At 39.9% G+C, this 13,838-nt stretch overlaps 1 protein-coding gene and 1 non-coding gene across 2 annotated transcripts in view; both read left to right on the forward strand.

Moving 5' to 3' along the window:
- The first annotated feature begins 3,865 nt into the window (after positions 1-3,865).
- The window catches only part of SCAMP1 (secretory carrier membrane protein 1), a 96,652-nt gene continuing 86,679 nt past the window's right edge, over positions 3,866-13,838 (forward strand). Inside the window, exon 1 of the mRNA XM_012766767.3 lies at positions 3,866-4,074. Within this exon, the coding sequence (XP_012622221.1) occupies positions 4,018-4,074 (57 nt within the window). The 5' untranslated portion in view covers positions 3,866-4,017. The remainder of the gene's footprint in view (positions 4,075-13,838) is intronic.
- LOC142874158 (U6 spliceosomal RNA) lies at positions 7,113-7,220 on the forward strand. The gene has a single exon (XR_012921982.1). It is a non-coding gene; the product is annotated as a U6 spliceosomal RNA (small nuclear RNA).

Raw genomic sequence — 13,838 nt, forward strand, 5'->3', positions numbered from 1 at the left:
AGCTGGCACAGTGTCAGATCCGGAGACTGGGTCCATTGCAAGAGATGATGGATTTCAGCTGTAGCCCATCAGTGAACCCAGAGTCCAGTGAACATTCTGAGGTAAGAAAAGTAAATTTCTAATGTGGCATTTTCTTAGCATTTGCCAGTTACACTCTAGCCAGTTTAGAAAACAAGGAATTTCAGACTATAGCCCCTGCCCAATAGGTTCATAAATTAAATGTGTCAGACTGAGGGAGAAGCACCATAGTAATGGCCTGAGGTATACTCTGAGGGAAAAAGAAACAGGGTTAAAGATGGGTGAGCACCACTGTCACAGATTAATAGAATGTTAGAGCTCTCCAAAGGACCTGAGATGTAGATGTCATTTAGCTATGCTCTAGCCCTTTTAGGAAGTTTTCTGGAGGAGGCTCTACACTTACATAGGGTTCGCTGCTTTATCCACAACATCTAAAGCGTGTTTACCATTTAGTAGTTGCTTAATATACACTTGAATGATGGGCTTGAGTAGAAACTCTGGTCAGAGAGGTGAGCTGATATGATCAAGATCACACAGCTAGTTTGGTGGCAGAGCTGGGCTGAGAAACTAGTTTTGATTCTTTGTTCTATCAAATTTTGGAGGCAGCTCCAGGAAAATGAATTCCTGCAACAAGTGAGGCCTTCTCTGTTTTCTGTCTACCTTGCACATGGCATTGCTTCTTTCTACATGAAATTATTACTAACTGAACCTATTAATTTAATGTCTGAAACCTGAATCAAGAGACCTGAGTTATGTTCCCAGTTCCCCATTCACTTCCTTGGTGACTGAGGCAAATTACTCAACCTGTCCAGACTCCATGAGAAAAGCTAAGGTTCCTTTTAGCTCTCACATCCTGTATTCTAAATTTCATGAAAGCTGATGAATTAGTAAACTCACTGCTAAGGTTTGGATATGGTTTGTCCCTGCCTAATCTTATGTTGAAATCTGATCCCCAGTGTTGGAGGCGGGGCATGGTGGGAGGTGTTTGGGTTGTGGGGACAATCCTCCATCAATGGCTTTTTGCCACTCCTGTGGGAGTGAATTCTCACTCTTAGTTCCCAGAACCGGTTGTTGGAAAGAGCAGGGCACCTCCTGTGCTCTCTTTCTTGCTTTCTGCTCGTCATGTGACCTCCTCAAGCCGGCTTCCCTTTGCCCTCTGTCATGAGTGGAAGCAGCCTGAAGCCCTCACCAGAAGCAGATGCTGGTGCCATGCTTTTTGTACAGTCTGCACAACCATGAGCCAAAGAAAGCTCTTTTCTTTATAATTTACCCAGCCTTGGATATTCCTTTATAGCAACACAAACGGACTAAGACATCCATGCATGGACCATATGTCTGGATATCTTTATATCAGTGTTCATTTTTTTACTTTTTTAAAATTTGTGGGTTTTTTTTCCAACTTTTCACTGACTTGAATATATCTGTGTTCTTAAAATCAATTACCACTATCAAAATCACCTGGTGGTCCTTTAAAACTGATTCCATAGCTGTTAAAAATAATGAATTAACTATATGGTTGTTGATTTCGAGAGATTTCCTTTAGGCCATGGTTCCCTTTTCACCTGTATAGTCACCATACATATAAAAAGTGATAGTACTTATGTGGCATAGAGGGTAAAACAACCCTTATACTGTCTCTTTGCCAATGCACATCCCACTGAGAAACTCTGCCATAAGTATCACTAAGTGAGAAAAACAAGCTGCAGATGTATATGATCCCATTTTTCAAGACAATGCCAAAACTCAGTATTAGAGGGTATGTATGTCTGCATGAATATGTGTTGTTTTTATATGATTATGTGAATGTTATTTTAAGTACATAGATATACAATGTTATAAGAATATTGGAAAAAATGTACTAGACTGTTAATGTAGGGGAAGAGAAGAGGGAAGACAATAATTTTTTTTTAAGAAGTGAAAAAAATCAGTATCTATGCTATGTATCAATTTATGCAAAATAATGTGTTTGTATATATAAAGACATGGGAAAATAAAAAATGTAGATCGGGGCCCCTATCTCAGAGCCCTTAATCTTGGGAATAGAAGGTATGGAGAGGTGGGTGTCCACATCTTTAACAAGTATTCTGAAGTGATTCTGTAACAATGAAATCTATAAACCTTTGCATTAGGTGCTAATATCATTAGCTGTAAACAGAGCACAGTTGGAAATTTCCATCCTGCAATGCAGGCTCAGCTGATCCTCATAGTCTTGGAACATAGTAGATGCATAACAAATAGCTGGTGATTGAGTATTTGGAGGACAGACAATTGGATGGAGTTAGGGCAGATCAACTGGGCAAGGTCAAGATCTTGAGAGTTAAGGCAAAACACCTGTGTAAGAACAATGGGCTGGGCTTCCTTTCCATTTTCAAGCATTCAATTGGTATTTGTTAGACACTAAATAAATATGCAAGACACTTTTCTATTTCTTGTCTCATTTAATGACCCCTTTACAGACTCAGAGAGGTGAAGGGAGTAGCAAAAGTAGTATCAGAATTGGGATTCGAAATGACACACATACTGAGCACTATGTTATAAATCAGGAATTGGGCAGTAGCTGAGAATAGGATGGTGAGCATAATAGGTTGGTTGCTCTTTTTCATATCTAGAATCGTACACCTCTGTCAAGATCATCCCTGTCTGTTGTCACTTCCTAGCTGACACTCTTAGTTGGCCATCTAGAAGCAGCTGCTTTGTCACGTATCCTAACCTGGGTACCATCACAGGGAGATTTTAGCAAATGTGCTTTTGGCAGTGTCTCTAGCTAGTGTTTTCAAAGTGGGGAGAAAGTATCATTTCTTAGATTACTTTGCCTAGTGCAAAGGCCCCAAAAGACCAAGGAAGACTAAATCTAGATCTTTCCAATTCTTAGATACCCACCAGGTCAAAATAATTCTGGCTCTTTGTAGCTTCATCTAAATGCTTTTCTGTTAGGAGAGAAGGAAAACGCAAGTGGGGAAAGTGATGCCCTCTCAACAAGTTCAGGGGTGGGGCAACGAATGGTACAAATGAATTTCTTATACGCTTTTTGATAATCTCTTCCTTGGTGTTGGGGGAAAGAATGGGAAAAATTAAAAAGTGTATATTGTGAGTCCAAATGCCTGAAGGTAAACAAAAACGAGTATGTTTTTATCTTCCACCAACATTAACTTCAGGGTCTTGATCTCTGGACTGGTGCCAACCCTCCCCGTGATGTCCTTAGAGGTAGCCATTTTACAGATTCCAGAAGAAAGACTGGAGCAGGGGCCATCCCCTGGTACTGAATCTCATCTCTTTCCAAACCTTCTTGGAACCAGTCCGGATCCGCAGTGCCAACGCTGCTCTCCGTGATTTCGCAGCAACTTAAGAGTTAGAGGGACCGGAAGGCTGGAGGCCGGATTCCCAGGTGGACTCGGGAGCGCACAATTTATCAGCAAGCCCCTCCCCCCGCGCCAGCGTTACCTCTGGAGGTTGGCGCGGCGGTTTCTCCCGGGCCCCGCGCCTGGCTAACTAGCCGCTGTCCCCACCCCCAGGTGTGCGTACGTCGCCACCGGGCTGCCTCCCAATCTTATCGTACGTCTTTCCTTCCCACAAAATGCCACCTCTTCCCTCTGTCACGTTGGGTCCCAGGGAGCCGGTTTTAAACCAAAGCTAACACAATCGCGTCCACTCGGACGCTGCGCCCCTCAGGATGCGGGATCTGACTAGAGATCTCAGGACATGGGGCGCTTCACCGCCGCTCGCCGTTCCCGGTCCCTCCGCCCCCGGGCCCTACTCGGTCGCAGCCAAAGCCCGGAGCGTGGATCCAGGCCGGGAGCAACAGGCCGGGAATGGGAGCCGCGGCCGGGAGCCTGGCGCACCGGGCATGCTCAGTGGCGCGGCCGGCTGGGTGGCCCCGCGAGCTGCACCCGGATCTGCTCGGCGGCGGCGGCGGCGACGTGAACGCGCAGGGGGGCGGCGGCCTCGCCTCATCTCTTTCCCTTCGCCTGGGTCGGGTGGGTGACGCCGAGCGCCAGAGAGATGTCGGATTTCGACAGCAACCCGTTTGCGGACCCGGATCTCAACAACCCCTTCAAGGTGAGCTTCGACCCCAGCATCCCCCGCCGCCGCCGCGACGCGTCGTTGTTTGTGAAAACAGACGAGTTCCTTCGCGCCCACTGCGTCCGCCCCTCGGCTCCCCTTGGCAGACCGGAGAGGGGCGCGGGGCCGCCGGTCCCCGTGTGGGGTCGCGCCCCGGCCCCCCACGCCGCTCCCGTTTGGGGGGGACCTCCTCAGCTACGCGTCAGGCCGCCCTTCCCCACGTCCCCGACTGGTGCGGCTCGTGAGTCACCCGGGACCGGGCCCGCGCGCCCCGAGGGGTCCTGGCCCGCCCCTCGGGAGCGGGGAGAGCGACCGCCGAGGCTGAGGGAGTCGTGCTGGGCCGAGAGCCCGCGGAGGGGGCCCGCCCTGGGCTGGGGTTGTCATGGGGACCCGAGGTGGCAGCGGCGAAGGGCTGCGTGGGGTGATGGCAGAGGGTGGAGGAGGATAGGGGTGAGGGCACCAGATACGCTGCAATTTAAAAAAAAAAAAGGTTGTGTTTTTTATTTTTTAAACTTGTGTTGCACCCGAATACCACCAGCGGCGCTGCCATCCCCCCCTTTCCCCGTTAGGCTGACTGAGGTGGAGAGTGCTGGTATCAAAACAGAAGTTAAAAATAAACAAACATATCTGGAAAACAATAGTGCACGTGGACATCTTCCTACCTAACTGCTCCTCCTAGCAAGGTAAATGCTGCGATATTTTCCAAGCTCCTAGTGCGTCACCGGTTCCCTGGGCTGTATGAGGATACCATTTCCCACTTGAGCTGCTTTCCTTGTTGGAGTCGACCTTATCAACCCCAGCTGGTACAGGAACCGCAGAGGAAGGTGGCGGAGGTGTTCATGATCTGCGCTTAAATTATAGCAACATCTAAATAACTCTTTAAAAAGTGCTCTCTGGATTTCATAATGAGCGTAACTGCTTAGCGAGTAGTTTGTTTCCAACTGTTGGTCGGAGTTGTTTCTTAATCTCCCTTGGCCATGTGCAATAGTAACTTTAATTTGGAGTCAACACGGAATGAAACAGTAACTCTAATTTGTGGTCACACAAGTGTCACTTCTGGCTTGTTGAGTTTACATCTCTTTATGCCTGGTTTTATCTCTTATTAGGAATCTTGGAAGAATAAACATATTCCTGTTTTATTAAATGCCTGGTAATTTCATGGAGGATTTTTTTTTTTGTAATGAAATGAACCTGGTTATTGACAACTTGACTCACTTTGATTGAAGAATAGACTCAGTCACTATTTCATTGTCCCTAATGTCGCTTAAGAAAATTAAGTGCAACTGGTCCATAACTTTCAGTTTTTTACAGATGATAGATAGTTGCATTTAAAGGAGAATTTTTAGTTTTGTTTCAGTTAGTATTGGACTTGCATATGTGGAAAATCAGGTTACTTTTAAACCATAAACTTACTGAAGAGACATTTTGGAAATTGCTAAATGAGTGTTATTTTAAAATATTTTGAAGGTATAACATCAAGAACCTTTTAGGTTTTCCTAATTCAGGTGATTCATTGATGCTGTTTATTTGGAATCTGACAATTTGGCTGTTTATTTTCTATTTGGTCATTCCTTTTTATGGCTCATTTCTTATTAGCTATTTCTCTTGTTAGGGCAAGACATTGTCTTCTTAGCCCAGACTGCCCGTTTGTGACATCTAATGTTGCCATGACACTTTCCTCTTCTGACATTTATAAGGTTGCTGTAGTAATTCTAAACCCAAAGTAATTTTAAATGCTTATTCATTGTGGCATAAAATTATAAACCTTTTTTATTCTTTGTAAATGGATGCACTCAGAGGACAGTGATTATTTAAGTTCATAAAATACTTAACTGATGGATTGTTTAGGTCTAAGACTTGGTTGCACACACGTTCCTGTTTATGATCTTGCTGTTTTTGGTGACTCTTCCTCTGTGAATCCGTCTGACGCTTTATCTTTCCATTTGTGTGCTGCTGCCCCATCTCAAGGAAAAGCTTTACATTTATATTGTATTTTTTCTTCTTTGTACTTTTGCTTTCTTCTATGTAAAAATGATTTTTGAAATGACATTTCTGATACTGAAATGTAAAAAGTTCCTAGACTCGTCTTTGCGTTACCTTATGATCATCTTTCTTTTCAAATATGTTCTTATTTTCAAGTATATAATATATCGCATTTGGTATCCATGCTCATTTCCTTTTTATTAAATTCTATTCGGTTTCTGTTACATTTTTTGTTAATATTTCTTTTCCTTCACTTTTATGTTAGGAATACTTTTGCAAACATCTTTATTTGAGACAAGTATAGTCTTCTGAGGTAATATAACCACAGTGGTTTACTTGATTTTATTGTAAAACTATAATTATTTGCAATATTCAATTTGTTCTTTTTTTCCCCTTTTTTACTTTTTTAGCACCTGCTAGCCTCAGTGAATGGGTTTTCATTGTATATCAAGAAACTTGTTGTAACTGGAAATCTGTAGTAATCCAAAAGAAAATAGATTATTAATTATATGGAAATTTCTTAGAATCCACTTTCAAGCTGTGAAAATGTGGTTTTAAATGTAGAGAGGAAAAATATTTTCTACATAGCCAACATGCATTTATTGAATAATGGCTGTATGTCCCTGTTCTTCGGTTCAGTTTATTTTTTCAACAGATACTGAAGAAATGGCTGTATCCTTATGGATATTAGTCTAATGTGGAGAAAGACATGCTTAGGAAGTGAAATAAATGGGAAAAGTTCAATGACCAGCAGAGGTGAGCAATATAGGCTTTTACAAGGCAGCCTAAGAGTGTATGATTAAGTGCCAGAGTGAATGCAGTTTGTTCTTAGGGAGAAATTAATAAGTGGCCAGAAAATCTTCATGCCTTCTAATATGCTTTTGCATATTAATATGATAATTGATTGAATTAGAAAATTCATTATGGAAATAACATTTAAATTAATGTAACTTTTAAAATATGAGGAGAATCAATTTCAGAGTTGAGAAGGCTGAATCTTAAAATGTATTAATCAGATCTCTTTTTATGGATTAAAACAAAAACAAAGCCCAGTGTTTGCTTCGGCAACACATACGCTAAAATTGGAATGATACAGAGAAAGATTAGCATGGCCCCTGAACAAGGTTGACATGCAAATTCATGAAATGTTACATATTTAAAAAAATTTTTTTTGTTTTTTTCAAACAGTAAATATTTCATAAATGGAAACAAAAAAGCCTAAAGAGGCTGACTTATTGTCTTATGGCCACATATAGGTAGGTTGTATAGAATTGGCATTAGAGCTTAGGTCTCCTGATTCCTAGTCCATTGCTGGTGGCACTGTATGTGCTTCCTGTATGAATTTTTGACACCACAATACTTGCCTTTTATTTGAAGCTTAGAGTTGAGGCTCTTGTGCTTGCGGTGAAGCAGCAGAGGAAAGGATTTAAAAGTTTTGGCTCAAGAGTTAAGAAAGACCTGGGTTTGATCCTGGCTTTGTCACTAACCAGCTGCAAGACCTTGGAAAGTTACTTAACCTCTTTAAGCCTCAGTTTACTGTTCTGTAAAATAGTACATTCTTTATAGGATTGTTAATAGGATTAGATGACCATACATTTAGCATGTAGTAAGTACTCCTCAATGTGTGATGGCTTTAATCGGTACTAATATTTAATATTAACATTTAATTATGTTAACCATAGTATTCTTAGCTATTAATTTGGTAAAATTCCTGTTCCTTTTAGTTTTTTTGGAGTGCTAGTAGTAGCCATTTGGCTGATTGTAGTCAAGGAATCAAAGTTAAAAGTAAGTGTTTTGCCCTAGGTCATCCTGCTAGACTAGACCAAGGTTGTCTGAATTTGGGTGCTTTGTCTCTACACTTGGTTCCTCCCTAATAAAAGAACCCCATGTTGGCCGGGCAAGGTGGCTCACACCTGTAATCCTAGTACTCTGGGAGGCCCAGGCTGGCGGATTGCTCGAGGTCAGGAGTTTGAAACCAGCCTGAGCAAGAGCAAGACCCCCATCTCTACTATAAATAGAAAGAAATTAATTGGCCAACTAATATATATAGAAAAAATTAGCCAGGCATGGTGGCGCATGCCTGTAGTCCCAGCTACTTGGGAGGCTGAGGCAGCAGGATTGCTTGAGCCCAGGAGTTTGAGGTTGCTGTGAGCTAGGCTGATGCCACGGCACTCACTCTAGCCTGGGTAATAAAGTGAGACTCTGTCTCAAAAAAACCCATGTTAACTTTGAGCACAGTATCTGTTTTTTGGCCTCAAAAATCAATTCTACTTTATTTTAATAATCTCTTAGAAAAATGGCATAAAATTCAGCATTCTCGCTTATGTTATCTTCTTAAGTCATAGTAATTTCAGTGGCATTCTAAGAGTTCAGTTGAAGTTGAAAATTAAAAAGCTTATCATTAAAAAGTGACCCATGATTCAAGTGTATTATTCATTTGTCTTATTATGTTTGGGCTGCTATAACAAAATATAGTACTTTATGCTGGGTAATTTATAAACAACAAAAATTTATTGCTTACAGTTCTGGAGGCTTGGAAGTCCAAGGTCAAAGTGCCAGCAGATTCAGTGTCTAGTGAGGGCCTGTTCCTCATAGATGGCACCTTTTATTTGTCCTCACATGGTGGAAGGGGACAGCAGCACTCTGGGGCTTTTCTAAGTGCATCACTCCCATTCTTGAGAGTGGAGCACTCATGACATAATCACTTCTTAAAGACCCTACCTTCTAATACCATCACCTTGGTGAGTAATTTTCAACCTGTGATTTTTGAGGGAACACAAACATTCAGACCATAGTACCATTTGTTTTCATTTTGTAACATCAAGGATGTTATCCATCTTGTTTCATTTGCATTTGTAGTGATATTTACATCAAGTTTATTTCACTCTTGATCTATTTAAAATTTTGAGTCTGGAGAGTAGATAGCCTAGGAAAGGAGAAGGATTCCTGGGATTTCCATTGTAGTAGTCACACTTTGAAAACTTTATCTTTTAATGTTAATGTTCTGGGACATAGTGATTGTAGGTTATAGTCTGTGGTATTTTATATTCATGAGTTCATGCTCTTTTCCTCAGGTTAGTATTTTTTAAAAGCATGTATTAAGCTACTTCTTATATTTTGTCAATTTAAGATGCTATCCTTTGTAAGATGCACCATTATTTAATTACCACTATCTCACCTATTATATAGCAATCCCAAAATATAGTATCTTAAAACAATTATTTGCCCATGATTCTGTTATTTGAGCTGTTTTTTTTTTTTTTTTTTAATGTTCTTACCTGAAGTCACTGAGGTGGCTTCAGTCACGTGACAGACTGACTAGGACTGGATGGTTTAAGATGTCCTCATTTATGTGCTTGCTGATGACCTGGAACTGTCAGTGGGAGCAGAAATTGGTTTTCTTTCATGTAGCCTCTTTACTAGTCATAACCTGGGCTTTTTACATAGTGGCAGTAGTGCTTCAAGAGGGCAAGAGTTGAAGCTACAGGGCTCCTTGAGTCATATGCCACTTCTGCTACATTCTGTTGGTTGAAATAAGCCACAAGGTCAGTCCAGATTCAAAAAGGGGTGGGGAAGATTAGACTCCACTTCTTGACAGGAAGCAGACCTATGAACCACAGGTTTACTCAGCATAAAATGGTGCGATAGGTACAGGATAACCTCAGTAGACACTCCCATTCAAATAGGGGAAGAGTGGGAGGCTTGTAGCAATTGCTGATCCATAGCAGTTCTGAAATCTAGCTGCCTACAAGTTGTTAGGGTCCCTTACTTGGGAGTAATGAATGTTCCTTGATTAGGGCCTACTTCTGCTAACTGAAACTGGTTCCTTCTTCCATTATTTTGTTCTGCTTGTAGCTCCACCTTCTGAAATACAGAAAAAGACCTATTTGCAGCTGAGTAGCATTTTCAGCCTGCTTCCTGGCCAGTTGAAAGTTGAGAGCCCAGAAGTTTCTTTTCATTGTCAGATGTCTTGTTTTTTGTTTTTTTTTTTGTTTTTTTCTCCAGGCTGGCATAACTCTTAAAAATTTCTTGTTAATCTTACTGGTGTTTAAACCATGCCTTATAAAAACCACATCTGTAATTCTTTTTTAAGACAGTCTTCTTTACTTAGGATGGTATGTCAGGTGCTACGAATCAACACTCATGAGCTATTTAGAAAACCTTTGGTCTAGGTTGAGCATCTCCTTTGGCCAGTGGAAGCTTTCAGGGAGGCACAATAGGAGGTTGTTACTGTAGGAGGCTGCTGTGTCACATGACAAAACTAGTATTTGAACACAGTTTTATTTTGGTCTCATAGCTTTAACAGTGGTCATACTTGAGATGTTGAAGACTGTGAAAAATTTTGAAAGTAAACCATTCTTGTGTTATTACCAAAAAGTTTTTTTTTTAAGAATACAGTTAATATTTAATAGTGCTGAATCCAGATCCAAATAATTTATTAGTTGTTTATTTTTTGAGACAGAGTCTCACTCTGTTGCTCAGGCTGGAGTGCAGTGGTCTTATCATTGCTCACTGTAGCTTCAAGCTCCAGGGCTTGGGGGATCCTTCTGCCTCAGCCTCCGAGTATATGGGACTGCAGGTGAGCACCAGCATGCCCGGCTAATTTTTTATTTTTTGTAGAGACGGGGTCTCACTGTGTTGCCCGGGCTGGTCTCAAACTTATCCTTAAGCAGTCCTCCTGCCTTAGCCTTTCCAAATGCTGGGATTATAGGTTTGAACCACTATGCCTAGAGTATTTTCTTAATATGAACCACCATTGAGATATAGTTGCTGAAAAAATATATTTAATGAAATTAATGAATAGTTCATTAAAGATCATTGGTCACAGATCACAACAGCAGGTATAATGAAAAAGTTTGAAATATTGGGATGATTACCAAAATGTGACACAGAGACAGGCATGATGTGAGCATGTGCTATTGGAAAAATGGCACCCATAGACTTGCTTGAAGCAGGGTTGCCACACACTTTTAATTTATAAAATATGCAGTAAAGTGCAATAAAATGAGATATCCTTGTATTTTCTCTCATATTCTGATATATTAGATATCGGACTTGAGTCTTACCATCTGCTAGAGAGGAAGCTTTGTGTTCTTAGCTATGCTCTAAGCCTTAGCTGCTTTTGACACATAGGTGATGATGGCCTCTTTCCTGTGACCCTTGTCCACCCTGGCTTCAGCTGACTGATCTTGCAGAGTGTACCTGGCCTAGAGAAGCAGTGGAGCAGGAGTCATCTCACTACAGCTTTTGAGGGCCATTTTCAATAATTCCAGTCCCTTATTAGAGCAGTTCTTGAAATAGAAGTAGATGTTGTGGACTTCCTGTCTCTATGAAACCTTGCATCCTTTTTTCTGTATATATCTTTAAGATACTTTCCCATCCCAGTGAACCAAAATTGCCAAACAGTAAATGTGAAGTAACATTTTCTTGCCAAAACTGTGGTAGAATTAAACCAGTATTTAGAGCTACAGTTTTTGGTGGTATAGTGGAATAATGCAAATCCAAACATTATAAGATGTGTTTAAATCACAGGGAGAATTTCCTAACTTTAAATAGGTGTGGTATATAAAAGGTAACAAGGAGTTTGGTTGGATTTGACCTTATAACAGGTCTCCTTACCACTTTCATTCCATTTCATTTGTGCCTACTGGGGCAGTCTATACTGTCATACAGTTTCTGACTTCACATGTATAGAACAGTGTGGGTACCCCTGTTCTTTCCTGTGCAAGAACTGCCACAAGAAACCCTTGTAGATCTGTACCCAGGGAGCAATCCAGTAATCCCCTTGTCCATGCTGTTTGGTTTTGGGTACTTTTAAGAATAAGTAATGTTTGTTATTTCATCAGTTGCTGGACACTTAGGTTGCTTCTACCTTTTGGCTTTTGCGAATAATGCTGCTATGAATATTAATGTACAAGTTGTTTGAACAATTAAAAAAATTCCCCTGGGTATATATCTACGAGTGGAATTACTGAATCAGGTGGTAACTCTATGTTTAATCATTTGAGGAACTTCCAGACCTTTTTTCCATAGTGGCTGCACCATTTTATATTCCTACTAGCAGTATATGACTATGCAGATTTCTCCACATCCTTGCCAATACTTGTTATTACCTATATTTTATTCTAGCCATCCTAGTAGATGATACCTCATGGTTTTGATTTGTATTCCCCTGATAACTAATGATGTTGAGAATCATTTTATGTGCTTATTGACCATTTACATACCTTCTTTAGAGAAATGTTTATTCAGATCCTTTGTATATTTTTAGATTGGTTGTCTTTATTATTACACTGTAGATTTTTATATATTGTGAATACAAGTCCTTTATCAGGTACATGATTTACGAACATTTTCTCTCGTTCTGTGGGCTTTTTATGTTCTTGTTAATGTCCTTTGAAGCACAAAGGCTTTTAATTTGATCAAGTCCAAATGATCTTCTTTGTTGTTTGTTTTAGTCTTATCTAATAATCTTTTGCTAAATCTAAGGTTTATCCCTATGTTTTAAGAGTTTTGTAGTTTTAGCTCTTACATTTAGGTTTATGATTAATTTTGAGTTATTTTTTTTTATATATGCTATGAGGTAAAGCTCAACTTCATTCTTTTGCATGTGGATATATAATTCCAGCACCATTTGCTGAAAAGACTGTTCTTTCCTCATTGAATGATGTTGGTATGTTTGTTGAATATCTCAGTATTCTTTCTTTTACTATACTATACTATACTATACTATACTATACCATACCATACCATACCATACCATACCATACCATACCATACCATACCTATTCTTTCTTTAACTTCAACTCTTTTCTTGCAAAGGAGATGAAGAATTTTATCTAGAAAACCCTTATATTTCATGCAAAAATGTCTCCCAAATACCTGGTGAGTGTTCCCAGAATATATATATAACTTGCTTAGCTTCTAAAATTGCCAGAGCTAGTGTTATAACTGCTTATAGATCTTCGCACACTTTAATGCTTAATAAAACAATAACAACAGTGTAATAATAGGTTTTACACTTGGTTTTAGAATGTAATTATGAACACATTATCAATATACCAACTTGATACTTTTCCTTTTTTAAACAAAACTTAAATATTTTTATTTTACAGAATACAGTTGAATCACAGAATATGTTTTTGCATATAAGCAAAAGTATTGGAACCTCTTAAACTCATAAAGCAAGGGATAGATGTGTATTTATAAAGTGTTGTGCATTTTAAGTATTGGTGAGATCAAAACTAGGAAGAAGGGATTTGTGATAGTTGTACAATGATAATTTTAACTTTACTGATAATAGAAGAAAACACAAATCAGACATTTGAGTGCAAGTGATTTACTGTACGTAGCTTTTAAAGATATTTGCTTGTCAAACACAGTGAAAACAATCCATATGGTAGAAACATTACATGCATAGCAAATACTGTACATTCCCACTTCTTCGAAGAGAAATAAGCAGTGGTCATGTTGTATACATGCAAGTGGCAGCCATTTAACCTGTGGGAATCCTCTACTAGTGGTTAAAATTCTCATATGGTAGTTTGGAGTATAAGGAAAGTAATGTCGAATCAAAGTAGTAGGTAATAGGAAAAGAGCATCAGGAGAATTGGCCAGTCATGGCCAGGGACTGTTATACTAGGTATAAATTTATCACCATTTGGCAATTTTCCTAGAGTTGTGGGTTCTTGTTCTGGTTGATTTAATCAGGCTTGTGGTTTTATATATTGTGTAGCATGTCTAACTTTTGGCGTCTTAAATAGTCATAAATTTTAGCG

This window comes from Microcebus murinus, chromosome 11 (assembly GCF_040939455.1).
Source record: "Microcebus murinus isolate Inina chromosome 11, M.murinus_Inina_mat1.0, whole genome shotgun sequence".
Taxonomy (NCBI): Eukaryota; Metazoa; Chordata; class Mammalia; order Primates; family Cheirogaleidae; genus Microcebus; species Microcebus murinus.